Below are 26832 nucleotides of genomic sequence, written 5' to 3'. Positions count from 1 at the left end.
ATCCATTGCAAGCTCCATCTCCACCAAGAAACCTCTCTCAGTTTCCCAGTCCACAAGGAAGACCCAAACACAGGGCTCCCTCTATGCTTCTGGAGATTCCTCAAAGGAGGGGCCTTCCCCCTTCACCTCTGACTCCTGGCAGCTGGCCCAGGGCCTGGTATATATAACCCTGGCATTATAGACACTCACTGCTCACACCCCAGCTTTTGCATAGCACCACCCATGTGGGCCCCTGTTCTGTTCATTCAGCCATTCATTCCCCGGGCCTCTGCTCTGGGCCAGGCACTGCACAAGTTACAGAGACACAGAGAGGAATAAATGCAGAGTCCCATCTGCATGGAGCCCTTCTTTAAGTGGGGAGCAATGAGTGACAAATAAGATACAACCAGGTAGTGGTCTGTGCCATGAATAAAATAAAACAAGGTGGCTGATGGTGCAGCTGGGACTACATGAGTTGGCAAGTCAGGACAGCGCTGGGTGAGAGGCACGCATCAGCTGAGATGTGATGAGCAGTGGCATGTTGTGAGAGGTGCTGGCAGAGGGAAGAGCTTGTGCAAAGGGGGGGGGGGATGTTTGAGCAATGGCCATGAGGCAAGGGGCTACAGCAAAGGATGGAGAGGGAGGGCTGCTGGAGGTAGCGTCATGGAGGCAGCAGGCCAGGGTGGGCTAGGGCCTTGGACTTCCACCTGAGATGACCAGAGGCCTCCAGAGAGTTATGCAGTAGAGAGACAAGCTCTGATGGGGCCACCATGTGGAGAGTGGAGGCCCCCACCATGTGGGGGCACAGAGAGGTAGAGACATGGAAAGGAAGGGACGTGGAGAGAGAGGAGGCTCAGAGTGGATGAAGGGTGTAGGAAACTTGCCCTAGCTAGAACAAGGGCCACTGTAGGGGCTCCCACGGGCCCTTGTGTCCAAACACACTTGTCTCTGCCTGATTCTTTTTATTTTTTAAAGATACCCATCCCCCTTTCCCTCTGGTAATCACCATAATGTTGTCTGTGCCTATGAATTTGTTTTCTTTGCTTAATTCTTTCACCATTTTCACTCAGCCTCCCAACCTCGCTCCACTCTATTCTCTGTATCTATGAGTCTGTTTCTATTTGGTTAGTTTATTTTGTTCATTACATTCCACATATAAGTGAAATCATATGGTATTTTTCTCACTCTGGCTTATTTCACTTAGCATAATGTTCTCTAGGTCCATCCATGGTGTCATAAAATAGGAAGAGTTTCTTCTTTTTTACAACTGAGTACTATTCCATTGTGCAAATGTTCCACAGCATTTTTATCCACTCATCTGCTGATGGACACTTGGGCTGCTTCTAAATCTTGGCTATTGTAAATAATGCTACAATGAACATAGAGGTGCATATATTCTTTTGAATTAATATTTCGGGTTTCTTTGGATAAATTCCCAAAAGAGGAATTGCTGGGTCTGTTTTTTTTTTTGTTTTTTTTTTTTGAATTCTTAGGGAGAGAAACATCGATGTGTGAGAGATACATTGACTAGTTGCCTCTTGAACACCCCCAACTGACACCTGGCGCACAACCCAGGCATGTGCCCTGACTGGGAATTGAACTGATGACCTTCTGGTTTGCAGGCCAGCACTCAATCCACTGAGCCACACCACCCAGGGCTATTTTTAATTTTTAATTTTTTGAGGTAACTCCATACTGCTTTCCACAGTGGCTGCACCAGTCCGAATTCCTACCAGTAGTGCACTATGTTCCCTTTTCGCCACATCCTTGCCAGCACTTGTCGTTTGTTGATTTGTTGATGATGGCCTTTCTGACAGTGTGAGGTGATATCTCATTGTGGTTTTAATTTGCATCTCTCTGATGATTAGTGACTTAATGATGTGGAGCATCTTTTCGTATGTCTTTTGACCATTTATCTGTATGTCCTCTTGGGAGAAGACTCTATTCAGACCCTTGGCCCATTTTTTAATTAGATTTTTTGTTGAGTTGTAAGTTCCTTATAAATTTTGGATATTAACCCCTTATCAGATGTATCATTGCTGAATATGTTCTTCCATTCAGTGGGTTGTCTTTTTATTTCATTGATGGTATCCTTTGCTGTGCAAAAGCTTATTAGTTTGATGTACTATAGTCCCATTTGTTTATTTTATTTTCCCCAAGGCAATATATATTAAAAAATTATTGTTATGAGCAATGTCTGGAATTTTGCTACTTAAGTTCTTTTAGAATCTTTATGCTTTCAAGTCTAGCATTTAAGTCTTTAATACATTTTGAGTTTATTCTTGTATATGATGTAAGGAGGCAGTCTAATTTTACTTTTTTGCCTGTATCTGTCCAATTTTCCCAACACCACTTATTGAATAGACTATTTTTATCTCACTGTTTTTGTCTTGACCTTTGTCAAATACTAATTGACCATAAAGGTATGAGGTTATTTCTGAGATCTTTACTCTGTTCCATTGACTTATAATTTTATGCCAGTACCATGCTGTTTTGATTACTATGGCCTTGTAGTATAGTTAGATATCAGGTAGTGTGACTCCTCCAACTTTGTTCTTCTTTCTCAAGACTGCTGTTGCTATTCGTGGTCTTTTGTGGTTTTATATACAATTTTAGAAAATTTGTCCTAGTTATGTGAAATACACCATTGTTATCTTGATAGGAATTGTACTGAATCCATATGGATTGTTTTGGGTAATCTAGATATTTTAATGATGTTAATTCTTTCTATCCATGGACATGGTGTATGCTTCCACTTATTTGTATCTTCTTCAATTTCTTCAGTGCCTTATAATTTTCTGAGTACAGGTCTTTTATATCCTTGGATAAATTTATTCCTAGGATTTTATATTTTTATGATGCAGTTGTAAGTGGGATTGTTTTCTTAATTTCATTTTCTTATAATTCATTATTGGTCTATAAAAATACAACTAATTCCTGAATATTTATTTTTTTTATCCTGCTACTTCACTGAATTTATTCATCAGTGCTAGTAGTTTTTTTGGTGAAATCTTTAGGGTTTTCTATATAGAGTATCATGTCACCTGCAAATAATGCCAGCTTTACTTCTTTCATTCCAATTTGGATGCCTTTATTTCTTACTCTTGTTTGATTGCTGTGGCTGGGACTCCCAGTACTATGATAAATAAGAGAGGTGAAAGCAGACATCCCTGTGTTGTTCCTGATCTTAGGGAAACACTTTAAGTTTTTGCCCATTGAGTATGATGTTGGCTGTGGGTTTGTCTTATATGGCCTTTATTACATTGAGGTTTGTTCCCTCTATTTCCACTTGGTTGAGAGTTTTTATCATAAATGGATACTGGATTTTATTACATTATTTTTCTTCATGTATTGTTATGATAATGTGGTTTTTATCCTTCATATTGTTTACGTGGTGTACCCCATTTATTGATTTGCAGATATTGTACCAACCTTGCATCCCTGGGATAAATCCGATTTTATCATGATATATGGCCTTTTTAATGTACTGCTGGCTCTGGTTTACTAATATTTTGCTGAGAATTTTAGCATCTATGTTCATTAGTGATATTGGCCTATAATTTTCTTTCTTTGTAGTGTCTTTATCTGGTTTTGGAATTAGGATAATGCTGGCCTCATAAAATTAGCTTGGGAGTCTTCTCTGTTCTTGAACTTTTTGGAATAGTTTGAGGATAGGTGTTAGGTCTTCTTTAAATGTGTGGCAAAATTCACTTATAAAAACATCTTGTCCAGGACTTTTGTTTGTTGGGAGTTTTTTGATTACCATTTCAATTGTGCTAGTTGTAATCTGTCTATTCAAAATTTCTGATTCTTTCTGATTCAGTTTTGGAAGATTGTATGTTTCTAGGAATATGTCCATTTTTTCCAGATTGTCCAATTTGTTGGCATATAGTTGTTCATAATATTTTCTTACAATCCTTTGTATTTCTTTGGTGTCAGTTGTTAACTCTTTCACTTCTGATTTTATTTATTTGGGTCCTCTGTTTTTTCTTGATGAGTGTGGCTAAAGGTTTGTCAATCTTGTTTATCTTTTCAAAGAACCATCTCTTGGTTTCATTGATCTTTAGTATTGTTTCTTTAGACTCTATTTATTTCTTCTCTGATATTTATTATTTCCTTCCTTCTATTCACTTTGAGTTTTGTTTGCTGTTCTTTTTCTAGCTCCTTTAAGGGTAAAGTTAGATTGTTTAGTTGAGATTTTTCTTGTTTCTTGAGGTAGGCCTGTAATGCTATGAATTTCCCTGTTAGGATTGCTTGGCTGTGTCCCATAGATTTTGGGTTGTTGTGTCCTCATTTTCATTTGTTTCAAGGTATCTCTTGATGTCTTCCTTAATCTCTTTATTAACTCATTCATTGTTAGGTAAAATGTTATTTAGCCTCCGTGCCTTTCTGTGTTTTTTAGTTTTTTTCTTGTGATTCTTTTCTACTTTCATGCCATTGTCCTCAGAGAAGATGCTTGATATGATTCCAATCTTTTAAAATTTATTGAGACTTGCTTTGTGGCATAACATGTGATCTAGCCTAGGAAATGTTTCATGTGCACTTGAAAAGAATGTATATTCTGCTTCTTTTGGGGTAAAATGCTCTGAAGATATCAATTAAATCCATTTGATCTAATGTGTCACCTAAGACCACTGTTTTCTCTTTGATTTTCTGTTTGGAAGATCTATTCATTGATGTCAATGAGGTGTTAAAATCCTCTACTATGACTATTATTATCATTCTCTCCCTTTATGTCCATCAAGATTTGTTTTACGTATTTAGTTGCTCCTATGTTGGGTGCACAAATGGTTACAAGGGTTATATCCTTTTGTTAGATTGCTCCCTTTACTATTATGCAGCATCCTTCTTTGTTTCTTACTCCATTGTTTTAAAATCTATTTTCTCAGGTATAAGCATTGCGACCCTAGCTATTTTTCATTTCTGTTTGCATGGAATACCTTTTTCCATCCCTTTACTTTTATTCTGTGTGCATCTTTCATTCTGAGGTGGGCGTCTTGTAGACAGCATGTATATGGGTCTTATTTCTTTATCCATTCAGCTACCCTATGTCTTTGGAGCAATTAAGCCATTTACATTTAAAGTGATTATTGTTAAGTACATATTTATTGCCATTTTATTATTTTAACTATGTTCTTCTCCTCCTCCTCCTCCTCTTTTCTTCTTCTTCTTCCCCTTTTTCTTCTTCATCTTCTCCTTCTCTTCCTTGTTCTTCAAGAAGACCCTTTAACATTTCTTGTAATACTGGTTTGGTGGTAACAACCCTTTTAGCTTTTTTTTTGTCTGGGAAGCACTTTATTTCTCCTTCAATCTTAAATGATAGCCTTTCTGGGTAAAGTAGTCTTGTTTGTATGTAGGTCCTTGCTTTTCATCACTTTGAATATTTTATGATAGTTCTTTCTGGCCTGAAACTTTTCTGTTGAGAAATCAGCTGATAGTCTTATGAGAGCTCTCTTGTGGTTAACTATCTTTCTCTTGCTGTTTTTAAGATTTTCTCTTTGTCTTTGATCTTTGCCATTTTAATTATGATGTGTCTTAGTGTTGGCCTCTTTGCATTCATCTTTTTTGGGACTCTCTGCACTTCCTGGACTTGAGTGTCTTTTTCCTTTACCAGGTTTGGGAAGTGTTCAGTCATTATTTCTTCAAATAGGCTCTCAATCCCTTGTTCTGTCTCTTCTTCTGGTACCCTTATGACATGAATGTTGTTATGCTTCATGTTGTCCAAAGGTCCCTTAAACTATTCTTATTTTTTTTAATTATTTTTTCTTTTTGCTCTTCTGATTGGGTGTATTCTGCTACCATGTCTTCCAAATCACTGTTTCAACCCTCTGCTTTATCAACCTACTGTTGATTCCTTCTGTTGTAGTCTTCCTTTCAGGTATCATATTCTTCATTTCTGAATGACTCCTTTTTATGGCTTCTATGTCCTTTTTCATGCTTTCTATCTCTTTGTTGAAGTGTTCACTAAGTTTCTTGAGCATCCTTATAATCATTGTTTTGCAATTTATATCTGGTAAATTGCCTGCCTTCATTTCTTTTATCTCTTTTTCTGGAGATTTCTCCTGTTCTTTCATTTGGGGCATATTTCTTTGTCAGCCCATTTTGGCTGCCTCTTTGTGTTTGTTTCTGTGTATTAGGTAGATGTGCTATGACTTCCAGTCTTGGTAGGATGGCCTTACGTAGTAGGTGTCCTGTGAGATCCAGTGGCACTCTCCTTGGATCACCTGACCTGGGTGCTCCAGGCATGTCCTTTATGTGGGTTATATGGATCCTCCTGTTGTACTTGAGTCTTGATTTAAATTGGCCTTTTTGTACATGGAGTCAACCCTGAGGCTGGTTGACACCCCTACTTCAGTATACAAACTGCTGAGTACACATACCATGCAAAGTGGAATTTGCCTCAGCAGGGTCTGGTTCCTAGTGAGATTTTCCTTTGGGTATGCTGCCTGTGAAGCTAATTTGATCCTGCTCTGAAGTTGTCTGAAGACAGCTTCTTGATATGTTGGTTTTGGATCCTCTTGGGAGTGATCCTGGTTCAGACCAATGTCAGATGCTGCCTGTGACTGGCCCTGAGCAACCTATTTGGAGCTACAAAGCAATCCACAGTGTATGGCTGCCTCTTCTGGGCCTGGGTGTGTGTGGGATGGACCAAGCTATACACCAAAGCCAGTTTTTAACAGTACTGTGCCTGGCAGCAGGTCAGCAAGTCAGCAAAAGTTCAACGGAGTCCCAAGATCTGCCTTTGCCTGCCTTTTCCTGTTGGCTGCCTATTAGACTCAGTCAAAGAGCCTCTGGTTGTACTGAAGTTGCCTGAGGTAGGTTTTCAGTGAATTACCATGTAGGGGCAAGTGGTGTTTACCTGATTTACACAGGTTCAAATTTGGTGCTAGTGCTGGGTCTGAGGCCCCTCACAAATACCCCAGGGTATACCAAGTCTAGCTGCCACTCACTGGGTCCTCACATACCTTTTGGTAGGGTGAGGTCTCAGGGAGTCATCAGGGTGAGGCCAGCAGAGTTTATTAAGCCAAAACAGATCAAGATTTGGCTGTGTAAAGGGAGGGCTCTGCATTGGTTGGGCATGTGAGGAAAAAATGGTCCCTGTCCTACAACCACATAACTTAGTCTGTCCCAGATTCTGCCAGTAGCCCTGTCTCAGCAGGGCTGGGCCACTGGGAGTCTCAAGGATGGGGCTAGTGGATCTTCTATGGGGGGTGGAGTGGGGAGGTGCCATTCAGGCTTGGAGGAATATTGGGGGAGTGTCCCCTATCCCAGAGCCACAGAACTCAGTCTTTCTTGGATTCTTTCCAGACCTTGGCAGGGCAGAGCTACCAGGATCCAGGAGGGTGGGGCCACTGGGAGCCTAGGGAATGGGGCTAACGGATCTCCCATGAAGAGTAGGTGCCAGTCAGTTTCATGAGAAAGTAAAGGGAGTGGCCCCTGCCCCAAAGCCACACAACTCATTCACTGACACCCCCTGAGTCTGCTCAGACATCTTCACTCTGGCCCTGGCATCTGACTCCTCAGTAGGATACAAGCTCCACAGGGTAGGGCTTGCAGGGAGTCCAGAAGTCTACCTGATTTTTCCTCTCTGTTCTCCATCAGACTTGATTCTATGAGAAGGCAGAGACAGGCACTGTTTCCCTGCACTTGTATATGTTCATTGACTGCTTGCTGCATTGCACCCTGCACCCCAGCACAGTACCCAGCATAGCATTCCCAGAGAGCAAAAATGGCTGCCTTCACAGACCCAGGGCTAGCATTGGTAAGAGCCCTGAGGACAGGCATTCTTGCTCCATTTCAGTGCACTGGGGGCTGCCTCATGAAAGGCAAGGTGTTGGAGCAAATGACCAGGTGGATTCTCCCAGCTCAGCCTTGCCTGAGTTGTACCTCCTGGATGGGAGATGGACTGGGAGAATGACATGCTTCTGCTCTGTGCCACTGCTCCTCCCATCCATCATTCTCTGTCAGACCCTGCTAGGAGTGAGAAGTTGCTGACTCTGATAATGGTTCATTGAGTGGCTGTATCTCTATTATATATGATTTAAGTCACTGGCATTTAATTGATATTATAACTATGATCTTTATGACAGTGTGGGAAATGATGCACACTCTGTTACTATATATCGTGGAGCACGTATGTCTCCAGAGTGGCATGCCCTCCACCTTCCACCTCCCACCTCCTTCCTCTTCTGCTGGCCTTCCCACCACTGTCCAGACCTCCTGTCTACTCTGGGCCATGACAAGCAGAGGAGGAGGCAGGCTGTTGGTATAGGAAGGTGGACCTGCTCTGGTTCCTCTACCAGGGCCTGTTTCTGGGGAGGACCTGCAGGAGAGTGTGCAGGCTGGGTCTACTCTCTGACCCTTGGAGAACTTATGACCTCATTGAGGAGCACAGACACGCACACACTCACACACACACAAAGGATTGTGTGGAGGCTGGGGGAGGACAAGCAGGGCTGATGCAATCCTGGGAGGCTTCTGGAGGAGAAAGGCTTTGAGCTGGGCTTGATGACTCTGCAGTATTTAGAGAAGGAATGAAGAAAGAAGGGGCTAAGACTCAAGATCTGGGAGTCACATCTGGGTTCCAATCTGGGTATTACCATTTAATTTTTGTGACTGTGAGCAAGTAATTTAGTCCTTTTGAACCTCAAATCCCTCATTTGTAAATTGGACATGTGATCTTATCAGCACAAATAGAACCATTACCTCCTTTATTCTGAACACGTGGTGCATTGCCTTAGAACTCTTCATACTGGCTGCTCCTAAGTAACTCCATGCCTGTCCTGTACTCATGATAGAGGGGATGAACAGCTGGGGCCAGGCCAAGGGGACTCTTGAAAGGCCGTCAAAGGAAATAGGAAAACATTGTGGATTCCTGAGCTTGGGGATGGAATATCAAGCTGGTTTGAAGAATGCTAATCTGGTGGAGGTGGGCAGGGTGTTATTGTGCAAGGAGTTGGAAGTAGAGTGCCTTGGCCAGGATGGTGGCTGGTGTCCCCACCCCGTGCTGTTCCCTGCTCTATCCCTCTGGCCCCTTGCTCTCTGAAGGAGTCTCATCATTTCAGTCTGGTCTCATCCACCTGTGCCATCCACCTTTCTTAGGGCCCTGCCAAGTGGCAGCAAGGGCTCTGAGACTCAACTATGGATGCCACTTCATTGCCCCCTCCCTAGGGCCCCCTTTTCTGAGTTCTGGGAGCCCTTATCACCTTACTCCCCTCCCTCCTGCTCTGAGCTCTTTAGTAGGAGGCCAAGGAGCTGCCATACACCAAACCTCAATTAAGGTAGGTAGCATGGAATCCTGGTTTCCATGGCTTAGGACAGGGGTATTTCAAAACTATGGACAATCTAAAAACTCAGGTGATCCAAAGAGCTGGGCAGTACCCATAACAATTTGGTTTTGGAATGTATGCTGACTTCACAATGAACAAGTTGGATGCTATGGGAATTCGGCCATTGGAAGAAAAGTCCCAAGAATACACTGGGAGAACTGTTTGATGCTCACTGACCACTCCTTTCTGGATGGAGTTCCTCTCCTAAGGCCCCTACCACATCAGTAGCCCTCCCCCAGCCCTGCTTCTACCCCTCCTGCTGCTGGGAGTGGCTAAGTCCCCATGCACAGGGGGAGTGCAGTTCCTGTCAGTATCAATAAGACTGGAGCCCCCCCAAAGTACCCCCTTGCATAAGGGGCCAGAAGGCCTCACACTGCTCTATTGTCTTGTCATTGAGACAAGCAGCCACCCCATGATCATTCAGGTCAGAGAAGGGACAAGCTGAAACCTCTAGGAGCCCCTTCTAATGGGGAGGCAAGCTGAACAAAGGGCAGGCTGCTGTGAGGACCCCTCTGAGGAAGGACACAGTCAATGACCACATTGGGAAGTGCTGAGGTGACACTGGGTAGCACAGGACTCCCCAGCCCAGGTCTTCTGGAAGTGGTGAAGGGGAGGGACAGACATAACAATGAGGGACAAGTCATTCCAGATGGGAGGTACAGCAGTTTCCTAGAGGCTGCAGGTGGGGACAGGGTGGCTGCAGCAATAGCAGGGCAGCGCAACATGGCTGCAGATTAGACCCTTTGGGAGTGCAGGGGTGGGGGCAGCTGTGCCCAAGAGCAAACCACCCTCTTCTACCTCATCTATTCTCCTTCCAGATGATCACTGTCACAGAGTGGTCAGAAGAAGCAAGAAGAGGCACAGGCTGTCTGAGAGACAGGGTGCACCAGCCAGGTCAGGACAAAGGGGTCCTGAAATGGAGGCATGGGTGAGCAAAGCGGGGAAAGGGTGCATCCTGCAGGATCTGGGGGTTCTAGAGGTTGCTGAGCAGGCCAGGAACTGAACACTGTATGCATTGGGGGTCTGGAAGGAGACCAGACCAGGAAGCAAACCTGGTGGAGGAGGGCTGTGAGGAACTGGCCCAAACTACCCCAGTGTCCTTCGTACTTCCTCTTATTGGTCACCCTGGAGTAGGGACATCGAAGGTTGGGGGCTGGGGGCTGAGGCACGGGCGGGTGCCAGCAGAGCCTGAGGCCCCCAGACATTGAGACTATGAGGAATGGTGGGTCCTGCTCTGTCCTGTGTCTCCCCTCCCTGGGTCCCCTGCAAAGCACCACCTGGGCCTGCTCAGCTTTCTCTGCCACAGTGAGAGATTAACATTTAAAATCCACTCGGAGGGCCCTTCCTCCCTCCCCACTCCTCATACCCCTCCCCAAAAAAGGAAAACAGTCATTGAAATTGAAAAATGGTGCTCAGTGAAGGGTTTAAAGACATTTTGAATTTAAAATATATTTTAAAAGGTCATTTTCAGCAGTAATTATGTTATAATAGTGGGGCTCTTAGCAAAGGCAGAGTCCCACCATAATATTAGACCAATTGCGAAGTGGTGAGCGCCTTGGTCTCCGGGAGCCCTGAGAACTGGGTGCGGGGGGAACAGGGGTCGGGGCAACAGAAAGGGATCAGGACATTCTCCCCTGAGATCCATGTCAGGGTCACCACTGGGTCCCTAGGAACAGGGAACTACACAATTAAATTGGGCCCTGGCACAGAAGGGCTCTCTAAGACCCCTCCTAGAGCCCTATGTCTGGGCTTTGGGGGTTCACAAGGACCCTCCGGTGGAGCAGAGACTGGCATGTCTGGCATCCTGCCTATGGGACATCCTGCCTTCCTACTGCCCACCTTTCACACAGGCACACCCTTTCCTTCTGTTTCCAGACTCACTCTGGGCCTCCTGGTGGCAGGCACCCCAGCCCATCCCAGAGAGCCAATGCCCTGGGAGAGGCTCACTAGAAGGGCCCCCCTGGCCCACAGCCCAACCTGCCAGGCCTGTACCCTCTGCTTCCTGAACTGTGGGCTGAACTTGCAGGGAGCCTACCTCTCTGCACTTGTTGACCATGACTGTGGTCTACATTTCTGGGAACAGATTGAGGACATGACTACACTGGCTTCCTATTTATACCTCAGTGATTTCTGTCTAATATCCCCAATGAACAAACCCACCCACCCCTTGGCCCACTTTTCTCCCTTGCAAGAAGTGCACCCCTTCTTTGCAAAGCCTCACCCACAGAGATGCACAAGCTTTTTTGAAGAAACCCACTGGATGAGCACCTACTGTTAATCAAACCTGTGATCTTCTAGAATGCCTGACCAGGGCCCAGGGGGTTCCATTAGAAGGCTGTGGGGAGGGACCACAGAGGCCAGAGGACAGTGGAGAGGGGTGTGTCTGGGTGCAGAGAATGACTCCCATGAAGGCAGTAAAAGTGACCTGGGAGAGCTTCATGTAGGAGGGGTGTGGTGCCTGACCGCAAACCCACAAAAGAATGAGGAGCCAGGGGCCACTAGTAAAGAAATAAGCTGAGGCTTTGGCCTCTGCCAAGCTGAAGGCACGGTCAGCCCAACTGCGGAGAGGCGGGTTCAGTTTCCCAGGCTTCTTCAGGGCCCCAAAGGCAGCAGAGCCCCTGCTGACGGATGAGGGGTGCAGAACCACGGGTGCTTGGGGACAGTGTTTTCTGCGCTTTGCCCCGCCTTCAGCCACTCTGTTCCTTTGGGTTTCCTTTGGGGGAGAAGCAATCCATCCACTGGGGTCCCCTCTTCCTGTAGGCCTTGAGGCGCATGGCGCAGCGGTGGGCGCGAGTTGCCCAGAGGGGCGGACGCGGTGCGACTGTGAGGCCAGGGACAAGCGGCATGGGGCGCAGTTGGTCCCCCGGTTGCTGGTGGGAGCCAGAAGCACAAGAGGAAGGGGTGGCATGGGAGGGATGTTGTAGCCAGGGACCAGAGCCTGGAAGTGGCCGTAGGATGGAGGGAGGCAGGAGGAGGGGAAGAGGCGAAATATAAAAATATCTGGGAGAAGCGCAGCTCCAGGCCACAGTGTTATTAACCAAAGCATTTCATAAAACTCTATCCATTAATAACAGACTGCCGTCACGTCGGGGTAATTTATTCAAATTGCGGGTCCCGGTCGGAGGAGCAGATGTTTCGGAGCTGCTGGTGTCACTGAAAGAGTTCCAAGGGAGGAGGGGGCTGCGCCGCGCTCCTGGCTGGCGGGGAGTGCCCTTCCGGGCTAAGCAGGTCCTGCATTCCACTGGGAAGTGGGGACCTCACCTCTGCTGCGGGCTGCAGGAAGGGAGGAGGGGTCGGACGGAGGACAGTTAATTTAGTTCAACAAGTGCCAGACCAAAAACCAGAGTGTGAGGACAGGCAGGCAGGTTCTGCTGCCTAGAATGTCGCTGCTCCCACCGTACCCAACTGAAATGCTACCTCTTCCTCAAAGTCCCCCATGGTTTTCCAGACCCACCGCCTGGTGCTGGGAATCAGAATGGCCTGGGTTTCTTCCCAGAGGCACCCACCCTACCAGCTGGTGACCCCAGCAAGTTAACCTCTGGGCCTCAGTTGCCTCATCTCTACACTGGAGCAATGACATCAAAGTCGTGGAGAGAGGGACGCAACAGAGTGACCCATGGAATGACCTGGCCCATGCAGGGCGCCTTAAGGTCAGTTGTTTCTTGCACTACACCTTACGGCCCTCAGATCTGGTTAACTTAGTGCTTTGAATTGAGGTCTTTCCCTGTTTCTTAATGGCTACATTGCTTTCACCCCAGGCCCAGACAGGTTGTGACCCCCCAACCCACCCCATCCATAGCCAAGAATAATGCTGGTGTGCGCACCTCTTCTGGGTGGGGAGTGCTCAGTCAACACTTAGGATGCCTGGGCTTTCTTCTCTCATGGGGAAGAAGGTCCACAGAGCGCGCATAGGCCTCCCCTTGGACTCTGTTACCTCTCAGCACAGGGTCCTGGGGCTTGGCTAAATCTGGGCTGGGTCCTAGTGGAGGTCAGGGGTCCAGAGCCTGGCCACAGTTTCCAGGACAGAAACCAGGGAAGTCAACTGGCTCCTGGACTCCTGCCAGGACCTGGGGACGGGGAACCTCTGTAGATGGAAGCCCTCCTGGCTGCATTTGCCTTTTTGGCAAATCAAACATCACCCTCATGAAGCCGTTTCTGACTCTCATTTACTCCTCTCCTGGGAGAGTCTAACGTTGGGGGTTGGGGGGACACTCTCAGCTGATATCTTCATGCTGTGAGACTGAATCCTCCCTGGAATGTGTGTGTGGTGGGGGGAAGGGGGTGGCCCAGACACAGCAGGGCCCAACGAATTCTGAGTGCTCCACTCACTATTTAAGACACATGAAAAGAGATCTCCTCTTTTCTGTATTTTGTAGATCTGGATGCCTGCTCACTGAGTGGGTCTAAAGCGGGGCCCAGCTGAGGTGAGGAATGTTCTATGACAGCCCCCTCGGCTCTCCAGGTCTATGCTTGGGATACACGCCCACTGCTGACAGAAGGCCGCAGTGGCTCCTGATGGCCTGTTGTGGTGAGCTATCAGTGTACACAAGGGTGACACTCTGGAAATGCTCCAACTGGAGGCAGACACCTCTCCTCCCACAGGCCCAGCCCTGATGGTGCCACCATATCGTGATGAGTGGAGAATGAGGAGGCCCTTCTGTCCCCCACATGGCCCTGACCTGAAATGACACCACTAGAGCGATATTCTATTACAGAAAGATTGTTCAAGCAAATTCCACCCTTGGCAAGACAGGCTCAGGGCATTTCTCTGATACTGAAGGCTTGGGACCAGGCAGAGGGGCCACCTTTGCCATCTCTGTGGTCTGGCCTAAGGACTGCCTTGGAATCGAGGGTAGGTGGGGGCATTGGCTTTCAGAAGCTTGAGGAGACACTGTGGGGGCCACCAATAACCCATGCCCCCAGAGAGGCAAGGGGGGAAGGCTATGATGGCAGAAGAGAGCCTGCTCTCCCAACTCCCACCTTGGCCCTTCCCCTAAGTATCTCCTGCCCACCTGGCTGGGGTGTCAGTGGCAGCTGCCTGCCCCATGCCTCTGCCCCTGGCCAATCAAACCTGCTCCTAGCTCAAGGTTCATTTCGAATGAAGGAGAAAGCGGAGCCCCACACTTGTGGGGCAATCAGCGCGCTCCATGATGAATGGAGCCTGTGTCACTCAGCGAAAATGAATATTTCTTTGCGATAATGGCCAGATGGTAGCAACTCTCCGATCCAAATTAAAACATGCATGATAAATGCCAGGAAAACAGAGGAAGACAAAACCCCAACCTGGAGTGAATTCTCTCTATAAATCTTCCCCCTGTGCCCCCCCCCCTCGCTGCCCCCACCACTGCGGCCCTGCTAATAGCCATTAAATTATTAAGATGCACTGCAAGGAGAATGCCAATGTCAGTGGCGCCCTCCCCACTGCCCACCTCTGCCCCCTGCCTGTGTGCCTGACTTTGGAGGGGTTGGGGAGACGAAAGAGGGGGCTGTTTTTAGGCCAGCAGCGAGCCAGGATGGTGGGGAAGGCTTTCGCTTACAGACAGAAGCGGGAGACTGGCCACATGGTACCAGCACGGAGGGAAGGGCTGGGGCCCAGCCAGGCTCATGGAGGGCTGGCTAGGCCTGCCCCCAAGAAGGGCACAGTCTCTCTGAAGAGATGAGGAACTGATACCCATTGCCTAACTTTACGGCTCAGACAGAGAGCGGGGAGGGACTTCTAAGCTGGGAAGACCAGTGAGGAACCACTGGAGAAAGCACGCCAGCAGGGTGGACCCCGATGAGGGCTCTGACCACGTGGAGCTGGACAGCTGGGAAGGGTCAGAGAGGACCCTATGTCTGAAAGTGGGTGTGTGCTTGGACATCTGAAGGCAAGTGTTGGGTAGGACCGGGACGGTTTGGGGCTTTGTATTTCATGATGACGATAGGGTTTTGGAGCTTGTGGTTTAATTCCCCTGCCCCCTGCCCATCCTCTCACAGCTGGAGGCTGCATCAGTCCCTCCTTGGTCTCCATGACACCCTGTCCAGTCCTCCCTGCAGGTGGCCAGCCTTCCCAGGTCTAGCTTCCATCACACACCAACCTCCTCCACAGTCACCAGGACTCCCCATGATCTCCCAGAAAACCACCAACTCTTTAGCCGGGTGTTCCTTGGGCCAACCGGTCTCCTCATCTTGCCTGGAGAGGCTCTGTGCCAGAGGTCCTGCATTCCTTGTCTCACAGGCTTCTCAGCCTGAATCCGCTCCAACATGCAGCCTCCTCTAGAAAGCCTTCCCTGTCTGCTCTGGTCTGCGCAGTTCTCCCCATTGCCAGCTGAGGCTCACTGTCTCCATGGCCCAGGTGGTGCGCAGGAGCCTGTAACCTGATCTCCCCACCAGACTGTGAGCTTCTCTAGGGCCCGAAGCTCAGCAAAGGTTTGAAGATGTCCTCCTGGAGCCCCACACATCTCTCTCTCCTGGCCAGCTCTCTGCAGTTTTGAATCACTTCCAGCTGGCCATCGAGGTCTCAGCCTTAAGTCTCCTAAGACACCTGGGGTAGTTACCCAGTATTGGAGTGTGATGTCTGTGATGTTGGGTCCACTGGTCTGTGTCTGATATACACCGCTCCCCCACCCCCCAAAAAAACAACTCCAAAAAGAAAAACAAAAACCCATGCTGGCTGGTGCCTGCTAACCTCTAGCCTTTGCAAAGCCTTTCTCCTTGCCAGCCTCAGACAGACAAGGCTCTGAGCACCCAGGTTGGCTCTCCTCTGCTGGGCAGACGTGGAGTTTTTCCACCTGCTCCTCCCAGCTGACCCTACACACTCAGGTGGACTGCAGACAGGCTCATCCCAAGTTCCCCAATCCACCCTCCTCCCCATTCTCAAAGGGCACAGGTGAGCAGCACGAGGAGCTGAGAGCCCATCCTGAAGTCTTGTTCTTTGTGCATGTGATGGGAGGTGTTGACACTGGGAGAATGTTCTCTGAGCATCAGCACCCAGCACAGACCTGTGAGAAGGAGTGAGGCATGGAGGTCGCACAGAGGCGCTGAGGGGTAGGCTGACTGCTGGCTGCATGGTCTTAGGCAAGTCACCTCTTCTCTCATCAAATGGGGATGCTGCTCGGTCCACATTGCGGGGCTGTCACAGAGCTTGAGGGTCTCTTACAGGAGGCTCTGATGACTTCATGGAAGGATTGAGGCCCTACTGGCTCTATCCATTTTCCTTCCAGACCCCTAGCTTGGTTTTAGCAGCAGCTGCTGCAGCAGTGCCCAGATCCCACGTGCGCATGCTGGGCTGGGAGGGGAGAGGAGCAGGGCTCTCATGGCAGGTGGGGCAGCAGGAAGGCTGGGCAGCTGCATAGAGAAACCAGATTCTGGGACAGGCCTGGTGAACTTGGGCTGAAGGGTGAGAAGAGACAAGCTACCCAGATTCAGACATTGTGTCTGCGCAGGTGTGCATGCCCTAGAATTTGAGGAGCAATGAGACCCAAATGCCCCTAATCTGAGTCTTCCAGAAAGTGGACCGTCCTCTCCAGCCACATCAATTCTTCTATATTATTTAAAAAGCACCTAAGATGCCACACATTTGCCTTTCTTGTCTCTGTTTTCATGTCTTTGCCTGTGGTGCTTAGCCCAGATGCTACCTCTTGGTAAATCTGTCATTCCAATAACCACCTCCTCCAGGAAGCCTTCTTTGTCCCGCCTAATTCACATGCTCGATACAGCTCTGACAGTACGATTTCCATTTGCACTCTGTCGGTCACACCTTGTCAGAGGTCCTCACCCCTGTCACCTCCTCTACTTTTCCATGGACTACACTTGAAGAATAAAATAATCACAGCAGCTGTCAGCAGGGAGGATTCCATCACCCACTGACTGTGTCCTACCTCCACAGCTCCAAAGGGGGGTCATCATCCCCTTTGCAACAGGAGGTGGCAAGACATCACTGTGGAAAAGGCAGGATGCTTGTAGTCAGAGCACCCTGGGGGGGACACGCACTGGCGCTCTCCTCCATTTGGTTAAGTGTCCCTAGACACCTGTTTACAAAGTGCCACTCTTACCATGCCAATCCCTGCCTCAAAGTCTTAGATGGCTTCCCTTTGCTTAAATGCATCAATTTAAAGCACCTTCTAGAATATTAGTGCTTCCATATCTTGCCCTCGCCCCAGAATAGACCCTTTATTCTGGCTTCTTGGGACCCTGCAAACTTGCCTTGGCTCAGGTTACTTTCTCACCAGGGGCGCTAGAGCCTTCCTGGCTCAAATCCTCTTCCCTCTGAAGGCCAAGCAGGTGTTACCTGTCGCGATCTCTCTGATTTGTGCTGCTTCTCCCTGGCTTCCCCACACGTTCCCCTGCACAACCTCACAACTCCCATGCTGTCTTCAGGCTGTTCCAAGTGAGGTGGGCCAGAGAGCAGAGGGCACTGGAGACAGCTCGTCCCCATCAGGTCTCACTCAATGCAGCACTACACATCCCCTCACTCCTCTTGCCCATCTCCCAGGGAAGTGGGGAACTTCCTCCTGCATGCCCACACACTGCCTGCAACAGCACGCCATGGGAGTGGCGATGGGGTGGGAGCCAGAGGGCCACGGTCCCCTCTCTCTGTCATTCCTATTCCTGTCATCAGCTCCTTCAGCCTGGGCACACAGGAGGCAGCTTTTAAATATCATCCAGGAGCCCATTTGCAATGATTAATATCCCATTTCCCCTGAAACAATCCTTTGCTAAATTAGCCGGGGCCAGAGGGAATTTGGCAAGAAGCGGAGGATCTCAACTTAACTTGCCGAATGGATTTTAAAAACCTCAAAAACAAAATGCAGATCAATCAACACCCCCTTCCCCCCGCTGAAAATGGAAAGTCCATTTAAACTCAGCAGGTTTGCAGTTAATTATAATTTCGCACCTATGGCAGGAGTTATGAGCTATTTATAATGTGTCTGCCCCACTAGCGCCTCCATTGGGGCTCCCTAGGGTCCCTTCCCACCAGCCACCTCCTTCCCCTACCACAAAGGCCTGTCTTCACGCAGCTGTTGTTCGAGTTCAGTTGTATAAGCTAGAGGAGCTTCATGGATTAAAAAGAAAAAATTTTAAACAGGGCTTGGGAAAGAAAGGAGACAAAGATTCCTGCCCATTAAAGAAGGCAAGCCCTGCTTGGGCCGCTTGGCCTGGTGATGAGGAGCCTAATCCTTCAGCCCCTCCCTAAGGCAGAGCACCTGTCTGAGGTCTAGCCCGGCCCGCAGTGGCCCTTCTCCCGGCTGCTCTCTGAGCACCAGCACTGTCTGGCCTGTGCAGCCTTACATTGGACATGAACTTCCCAAGCTGAATGCTAGGTGATGGTTTTTCTTAAAGATCGGTCCCAAACAAATCAGGGATTCAAGTACACGATAGATCTGCCAGGACTTTGGCTTTGGGGCTGGTGTTCAAGGGAATACATTACAATCTGCAGCTTGAGAAATTCTGGGGGGAACAGGGAAGGATAGGCTGATAAACGGGGTTCCTGAGCTCTGAAGAAGGAGGCTGTGTTGAGAGAGGCTGTGCAGTTGCTTTTCTTCTTGATAGTTTTTAAAAACAGGAGGGGCTGGGTGAGAGGCAGGCTCATGGAGGAGGGTGGGCGTGATGGCTCCTGGGGCTGTTCCAGGCTGCTGGGCTCCCATGTCCTGGCCAAGAGGGCCATTAGCTATGCCGCAACCAAAGTTTGGCCATGACCTTCTACCCAAGGCCCCTGGGCCCAGCCATGGCTGTGGGAAGGGAGGGTGGAGAGGTCGCTGTCTGGATGAGCTGAGAATGCTGGGGATCTGCAAGGGCTGATTGGAGGTGAAGTGTAAATGCAACCCTCCCGCCCCCCAACACATACACATTCACACGGGTCTCACTGTGAAGTATGGGCACTGCCCAGCTTCCAGGGGCTTCTGTGGGGACACAGAAGGAGGGGCGAGTGAAGGGGGTATTTTCTGCTCTGAGATGCAGACTCCTTCCCCTTCAGGCAGCTGCTTTAGGGCTTCAGTCACTGGACCCCTTCTCAGCCCAGGGTCGCACCCTCTGGGCTGGGCTGGGGTTAGCGCTGCTCATTCTGGGGTCTCTCAGGGGAGAGACTAGGGCAAGGTGTGGCTGGACTCCTGCAGTGGAACTTGACTAGCTGGACAAATGAGTCTGTTCTTTGGGCCTGAGCCTCTGCTCACCCACACCCCACGGGGGCCAGGGGAACCTCACCCAGGGTGTCCTGCAGGGAGTTCACGCCTGTCCGTCCAGCCTTCCTCACACCTTCCCCACCCTTCTCCCTGAACTACATCTCTGTCAAATGAAGCCTTAATTCCTACTGTCTTAGTCTAATTTCAGATTAATCTTCAATGAGCCGTGGTCTTTAGCTTTACGTTCTAGTGCATCCCTCCCACTGGACTTCAGGCTTCCTAGCTGAACCCTGAGGAGTTCCTGTCCACCCAGAAGCTTTCTTGCCTTTTAAGAGAGGAAAATTGAAACTTCTGTATATTGAATTTTCATAATCTAAATGCTCGCTCACTAAATTGCCTCCCTAGAATATGAGCCTGAAAAGCTAGAACATCTAGAAGTGAGAGACCCAGCATCTGCTGGTCAACAGTGTGACCACAGGGCTCCTGGGTCCCCAGGGCCTCCAGGAGTAGGGAGCTGCCCCACGGGGGGGTGGGGGGGTCATACCCATCAGCTGGTCCCCATCAGCCCCTCGAAGGCCTCCTTTACAGTGCACTGTGTCTGTTTGGAAGTAAAATAATGCTTGGAGGAACTTAATAGGATTTAAAAAGCCACAGGAACCAATGAGGCTACAGATGGTAGAGGGGCCGGGCGGATGGAATCAGCCACAGTTTTATGGTGAGGAACATGGCCTCAGGAGAGCCTTGGAGCCATGTTCACGGGCACTGTGTCCAATCTCATTAGCCAGCCCAGCGGGACTCTGCTGCCACATGAGTGCCGGTCACTGTGAGGGGGGACAGGCGCCCTGAAGATGCTGTTAAATGAATGGGGCAGCAAAAGGCTACAGGGGCGCCACTTGGTTAAGTGACTGGGTCTGCACTTGCCTTGGGGACCCCTGTGGAAAGGAAGGACTCACATCTGACCCCAGCCCTCCCATGCCTTCCTGGCCCTGCCCAGGTCCTGCCAGAGACAGACAGGATGGAGAGAGCCAGAGCTGGTGGGGAGGCGTCCCAGGTCTGGAAATGGAAGCCAGGGAGGAATGGAAGCCCTGGGTAATTTTGAAGGACCTGGGGGAGATATAAAAGAAATTCCTTCACCATCCAGAAGCTTCCCTGGTGTCCCCAGATAGTAGTTCACTGCAGCTACCTTTTCTGGGCTCTTTTCATGGCTAGAGCTCAGAGCTACTGCCCTTGACCCCTTCTGGGACTCCCCAAGGCCCTGCAGTTGATGTGGGAACAGCAGGAGCCCAGCCCTCCTGCCTGCATCCACCTGAGGCCCTGCCACATCATGGGCCTGCATCCAGTGGCTCCCCCAGATGCAGTCTCAGCTGTCCCCTTTGCCTCTCCTCCTGTGCCTGACAGAGGTCCCCCCAGGAAAACGCACCTGGATGGGCTAGGGAGGGCATTTGAAGGTCCCCAGCGCTGAGAAGCCGTGGCCTCTCCCCCAGCTCAGGCCTCACATGTCCCAGCCAAAGGCCCGTGTCGGCTGGAGCGTGTCTGTGCCTCTGCGATTTTCAGTCCTGGGTCCTGAGGAGGGCAAGGGCCATGACACAGCCCCTGGAAGACTGTTTCATAACAGTGCCACCCTGCGCCCTTCCAGTGGGGCGGCCCCTTGGCAATTCCAAATCCCATCTTTCCCCGGACTCCTTTCTAAGCCATCTTGGTTTCTAACCTCTCCAACTTCTAAGCCAGCCATCTTGCTGAGTTTTTTTTTTTTTTTTTTTTTTTTCCTTCTGTCATTTCATGGTGATGAGGTAAATCCTGGTGGCCCTTGTGTGTGCCTCCCCCCCACCCCCCGCCACTGTGTCCCCAGGGAGCACATTTATTTTCTACCTTACCAAGAGTGTGTGTGAAATGGGGTGTGCAGCTGCGGGGGCCTTTGAGAGTGAGGGTGTCGGCTTGTTGGTGAGGGTGATGCTAGTAGGAGAGGTGTGTGATTGCAAACACAGCAGGGGTGAGGCCGCCTTAGCTAACCCTCCTGACTTGGAGATGGTTACTGGGAGAGGAGAGGGTTGGCTCTCTAGGGGTCAGGGGAGACAGCACGCTGACGCTGCTGCTGCTGCTGCTGCTGCTTCTGCTGCTGTGGGTCTGGAAGTGGTGGGGGTTGGGGGAGGTGGGATCAGGCAAGTGTCTGCTGCCACTGGCCCCTGCCTCTGTCACTCCTTCCCTACCTGCCTGCTGACCTTTTTGGGCCCTTTGAGTGGATGGCCACACTCACCAGCCCCAGCCTTTTCCAGTTCAGCCCAGGGGGACCCCAAACGCTCATAGTCTGACTCTGAACAGAACTCACGCGACCTGGCTGTAGGAGCCTCACTTGGTCAGAGGCTTGTCTTGAGACTAGGGAAGGTGGGGGTAGGGTCAGGCCTCCAGACAGCACCTGTGGGCAACCACCATGATGAAACCAAGAGGTTGGAGGGGGCTTGCTGTCATGGAGACCCAGTTCAAATGCTGACCAGGAACCAGTTCTTGGGGCTGGTACATCTGCCTTCAGAAGCAAAGGACACCACAGTGCCTGCCTTACCTCTGAGATGGCCGGGCCAAGGCATACCCTCCATCCTCCACCTTTTACCTTTCTGTCCCCAGTCTGCCTCACTCCCCTGGTTAATAAATTGGCTTGCTTACATGGGGGTGAATCTGAGTTTAAATACAACTTGCTCCCATGAGCTCTGTGAAGTGAACGAGGTCCTCCTTGCAGAGGGGTGGCTCCTGGGGAGGTTCTTTCTCTTTTGGTTTTCTTTCCCTGCCTAGTTGGAGCCCTGGCTCTTTGTAGTGGTAGAAGGGGCCATCTCCTCTCTTCCTGCCCAAGGACATTACAGCTGGGGTACCCTCTCTCTATCTTGTCCTCCCCATCAGGATCAGGAGCTCCTGCTTCTTCTGGAGACATGCCTAACCTCTTGGTCTTAGGTAGAGGGCCCCATTTTCACTAGCCCTCACTGTCTCCAGCCAAGTCTATACCTTTTGGTCCAACTCACGCCTCCTCCAGGAAGCCCTCCCTGCCTGTTCCAGGCCAAAATGAGGTTTCTTTTTCTTTTATCTCCTCCAGCCACAGTCTCTCATGTCTCATGGGTAGGTTTGGGAGCTCGTTGTCCAGCCTGGTCTTGCCTCCCTCACCTGGAACCCTGCTACTTTCCCCTCAATTACCTTTAAAATGGGCCTAGAGGTTTGGCAAATGCCTGTGTTATCTTCCCACTGTCCCCTGAGTCAGAGCAACTATCCCAGGAGTCAGAGAAATGCAATACCTGGGTGCTGGTGACTGACAGACAAGGGTTTGAATTCTGGCTCTGCTATCTTCTAGCTGTGTGACTTAGAACAACTTAGGCAGCCTCTCCGTGTCTTGATTTGCAAATTTAAGTGGGGCCAATAACTTCAACTTCACAAAGTTGTTGTATGGACTGAACATATTTGTTTAAAACCTCAGTGGGTGCTCTGTAAACAGCAGCTTTACTGGATAGTGAACCCTCCTATCACTGGATATAGGGTGAGGACTCAGCGGGGACACCAGGCAAAGACAGGACTAGAACCGTGGACAAGAACAAGAACTGCCATTCTGTACTCTTTCTGGGAAGCCCCAGTCAAGCACCCCGCCAGCCCCTCTCCCTTACATTTGGCACATTATAGGTCCTTTATCTGCCCTATAACCTCTCTGGTGGTAAGGTTGAAGCCAAGCCCACCCTAGAGAAAAAAAGACTGAGCCTCCCCCCACCCCCTGACCATTCCTGATAGGATGGCAGCCTGTTAGTATCAGCTTGCAATTCATGAGAGTCTGCAGCTCTGGGAGTCGATACGCTGCCCCTGTATACACAGAACTCCAGCAAGACGCCCCAAGCCCTCCTGTCCTGGCGCCTCCTCCAAGTATGGGCTGATGTGACTACGGGATGCTTCTAGAAGCATAAGATTTGAAACAAGAAGCTGGGATCCTGATGTGACAGCAGTGGGCGTGGCCTCCCTCTGTGGTGGGTGAGACTGTCCTCGCCCAAGGTCTCAGCATGCGCCCCAAATCCAAAGCAGAAAACACATCTCTTGCTGCTGCTCCTGAGCATTCAGGTGCACCTGGAGTGCTGCTCGTGGTCCTAAGGGCACATGTGTCCTATGTCCTCAGGGCCTTTGGGACACTGTAACCTCTGTAACAGTTTCTGGAGCTGGGGTGAGGAGAGCTGGAGTGGGGCAAGCCCACCCTCTTCCTCTGGGCCACCTCCTTTTCCCTCCTCCTCCTTTCTCCTCCCAGCTGTGCCGCCAGCTCTCTCCCACCACCTCTCAACTCCCTTCCTTACAGGCCTCTCTCCTTCCCCCTCCTCCTGCCCCTTTCCTTTCACTTTCCCACAGCGGCCCTCCTCCTCCTCCCACTCCGGTCCCTGCCTTCCTTACCCTTCTCCTGTTCCCATGTCTTTCCTCTTTTTAAATGCTCACCTCTTCCCCATCCCCTCCACCCAGAAGAAGTATTTAATGGATATTAAATTATTTTAAACTGACTTTCGCTTTTTAAAAACTAGCTTGGCGATAGTGCTGACTCAGGATCATTGCACTGTTTAATATTGAATATGCAATTAATAGATAGATGTTTAGGTTTGGCTCTGCTTTCCCCCTTTCTACCACAGGAAGAATAAAAGAGCTGATTAATCGGGTTTGGGGCAAGTGTCAGTGGCAGGAGATATATGGGAGAAAGGAGATGAGGTTAGCAACTTGGAGTCAGAGAGCTATTGCCTCGGAGGCAAGGGAAGGGAGCGCGGCTGTGAGTTAGAGCTCAGCGTGGCCTCGCCGGGCAGCAGGGTTCCTGCCGCCCTGCTCCACTTCTGGAAAAAACTGCCTGGATTTTGAGCTGTCTGCCCTGCACATGGGGGGTGGGGTAGGGGGCTGCTCCCCCTTAGAGCCTCCCCCCTGGGGCTGACTTCTTCTCCAGGTGTGGAATCTCCCCTCCTTCAGGGCCACTTGCTCCAAGGCCGCTGGCTGCCCCTGGGACAGCAGGTGGCACTTACTCCACCTGTCAGGAAGGGGGCTCTTGGCTACATCCTGATCCTACTCCATGAACAGGGTGTTGCAGGTGAGTCACGGCATGACGGGGTCACATGGGCTGAGGCCCTGCTGGGCCTGCCTCTCACAGACGGGCTCCAGAAGAAGGCCCTGGCTCTGCCATGGGCCATCGAGGAGAAGCCCCACGTGAGGCCCTCACAGGACAGGGCTCCTCTCACCACCAGGGCGACAGGGGGAGGGCGCCTGGCACTGGGTGTTTGAGGAGCTTCTGTGTATGGACAAAACCAAAGTACCCCGATGCCCAGGAAAGGGGCAGGAGCAGCGGTGTGAACCCAGCAGGTTCTGCTGGCTCAGGCCCTTCATGCCTGAACCATCTTTACCCCTAAACTGACCCATCTGCACTATCAGGACAGAAAGCTCTCAGTGGGCCATGGGGAGGTGTGTCTATGCCCTGGGACATGAGACCCCTTCAGGAGCAACAGCAGGACACCGGCTGGGCCCTGGTGGGTGGGCATAGAGGCCATGTTGAGCCCACTTGTGCCCTGGGCGTGGGCCCCCACTGGTGGAGAGAACAGTCTCCTCTCTGAGAATGGGGGCCTGGTATCTAGTGTGAGGCTGTGTGCTTCTGCTCCGCTCCCCTTCAGACGTCTCCCCCCTGAATCTGGCTCCAGGATCTTGACCTGGGCAGTCCAACATCCCCGTGGGAAGCCTGTCCCAGCTTTGCTTGCTCTGGCCTGGACCTTCCCATTTCCTCCCTCCTTGGCCTGCCTCCCAACGCAGCACCCTTTCAACTGGTCAGGTTCCATCACAGTGGGGTTTTCCTTGGTGACACAGAAGTGGGAGCAGCACCTTTTTGCCGTCCTAAAGGGAGCAGAAGAGTGCCCCAGGACATGCCAGTGGGGACTCACTCACAGAAAAGGCTGAACCCCACCATCTGGCAGACCCCAGTCACCCCCTTACCTTCACTGTCTCCCCTAATCCAGAGCTCCAGAACCTCGTCCCAACTCTGAGAGTGGGCAGTGGGGCAGGAGGGGGCTGCGGGAGTCGCTGCATTGCTGTCCGGGAGAGGGAGGCGGGGAGGGGAGGAGGGGGCAGAGACAAGTGGGCCCTCACGTGAAGGGGGCTGGCGCAGGCAGCTACTACCTCCTCGGCTCTCGCTGTCCGCAGGCTTCACCTGGATCGGCCGGTTCATCTGCAACAGAGCACAGGGGGACAGGGTGAGGGCAGGCACGTGGGCGGGGGACAGACACACCCACACCCACAGGTGTCCAGGCACATGGGCACACAGGCCACATCGACTGAGACATACAAGCAGACACCCAGGCAGCTGCAAACCTGAATGTCCCTTCACCCACACGGTCCCCAGGGCACTCTTTTTTGCAGGACAGTTTCTCTGGATTGGAGACCATGTGGTGTCCCTGTCCCAGTTTTGAGCAGTTCTTGCTAGCCTGTGACATCAGAATCTGAGGTGTCCCTGCAGCACACCTCTGGCCGGCCCTGGTTCACGGCTGGCTTTGCCAAAACAAGCTGGTCTCTTGCCGAAGGCAGTCCCCTGCCCAGGCCGGGGCATGGCAGCAAGTTTTACCCCACCCCATGCCACCTCAAAGATGTGGGCTGTGGGTCCTGGCTGCCTGAGCTTCTGGGCCACCCAGCTCCTGGGTGATGCAGAGCTCAGGGCCGGGGCTCCTGGCTTGCAGCCAGGGCTGCCCCCTTGGAGGTGTGTGTGGAGTTGGCACAATTACTCAACCCACGTGGTGTCTGGGTGGACACTGGGGCACCGCCTGACTCCCAAAGCTCCAGGGCACCTGCCTCTCTCCGGGATCTGTCTCCATGCCCTGTTCAGGCCACTAGGGGTCTCTGAACTCCAAGCAGCCCAGCCTCGCATCTGTCTTTAATCCTTCCTGATGCAGGAGGCGCCAGGGTGGGCTCTCCAGCCCTGACGTCCCAAGATGTTTCAAGCAATAAAAACAGTAGGAATCAAGAAATGGAACTGCACTCTACGTGTCTGCCAGCGCTTTTGCCTGCCAAGCAGCCCCCCGTATTCTTGATCACATTTGCACATCTCTCTCAACAAAACCCTGAAAGGCAGGCAGGGACAGTCCTAACAACCCCATTCTATAGATGGGGGAACGGAGGCAGGGCCACCAGTGGCAGGGGGAGCCTGGAAACCTGGGTTGCCAGGGCTATTTTGGGGCTCCTGTCCTGCACTGGGTGACTTTGTTGCCAATTTTCCTCGTGTCCAGAGGCCGGGCTAGCCAGTCACAAGCTTCCCTTGGCCTTCTGGTCTCTGATTCAAAGTGAGTTTTGGCTGCGTCAAGACAACTGGGTGGGGGAGAGCGGGTGCTGGTGAGTCAGCAAGGTGACAACGAGGAAGGGCAGATTCCCCGCCAGGAAGGACAGAGGCAGAAGGCAGGGCACAG

The 26832-nt window shown here is 50.7% G+C and overlaps 1 protein-coding gene across 50 annotated transcripts in view; it reads right to left on the bottom strand.

Annotated features, from left to right (window-relative positions):
- Window positions 1–26832, bottom strand: part of CELF4 (CUGBP Elav-like family member 4) — a 292526-nt gene that overhangs the window by 48151 nt on the left and 217543 nt on the right. For 26 of the 50 annotated variants that reach the window (XM_090285580.1, XM_090285581.1, XM_090285582.1 and 23 more), the window contains exon 3: window positions 25526–25604. In XM_090285580.1, the coding sequence (XP_090141706.1) occupies window positions 25526–25604 (79 nt within the window). The remainder of the gene's footprint in view (window positions 1–25525; window positions 25605–26832) is intronic. The other 24 variants (XM_090285587.1, XM_090285588.1, XM_090285585.1 and 21 more) reach the window with 1 other exon arrangement.

Source organism: Furipterus horrens, unplaced genomic scaffold (assembly GCF_987537825.1).
Source record: "Furipterus horrens unplaced genomic scaffold, mFurHor1.1.pri manual_scaffold_8, whole genome shotgun sequence".
In the NCBI taxonomy this organism is placed as follows: domain Eukaryota; kingdom Metazoa; phylum Chordata; class Mammalia; order Chiroptera; family Furipteridae; genus Furipterus; species Furipterus horrens.
The sequence above is the reverse complement of the archived record's forward strand: the minus strand, read 5'-3'. Positions and strand labels throughout refer to the sequence as shown.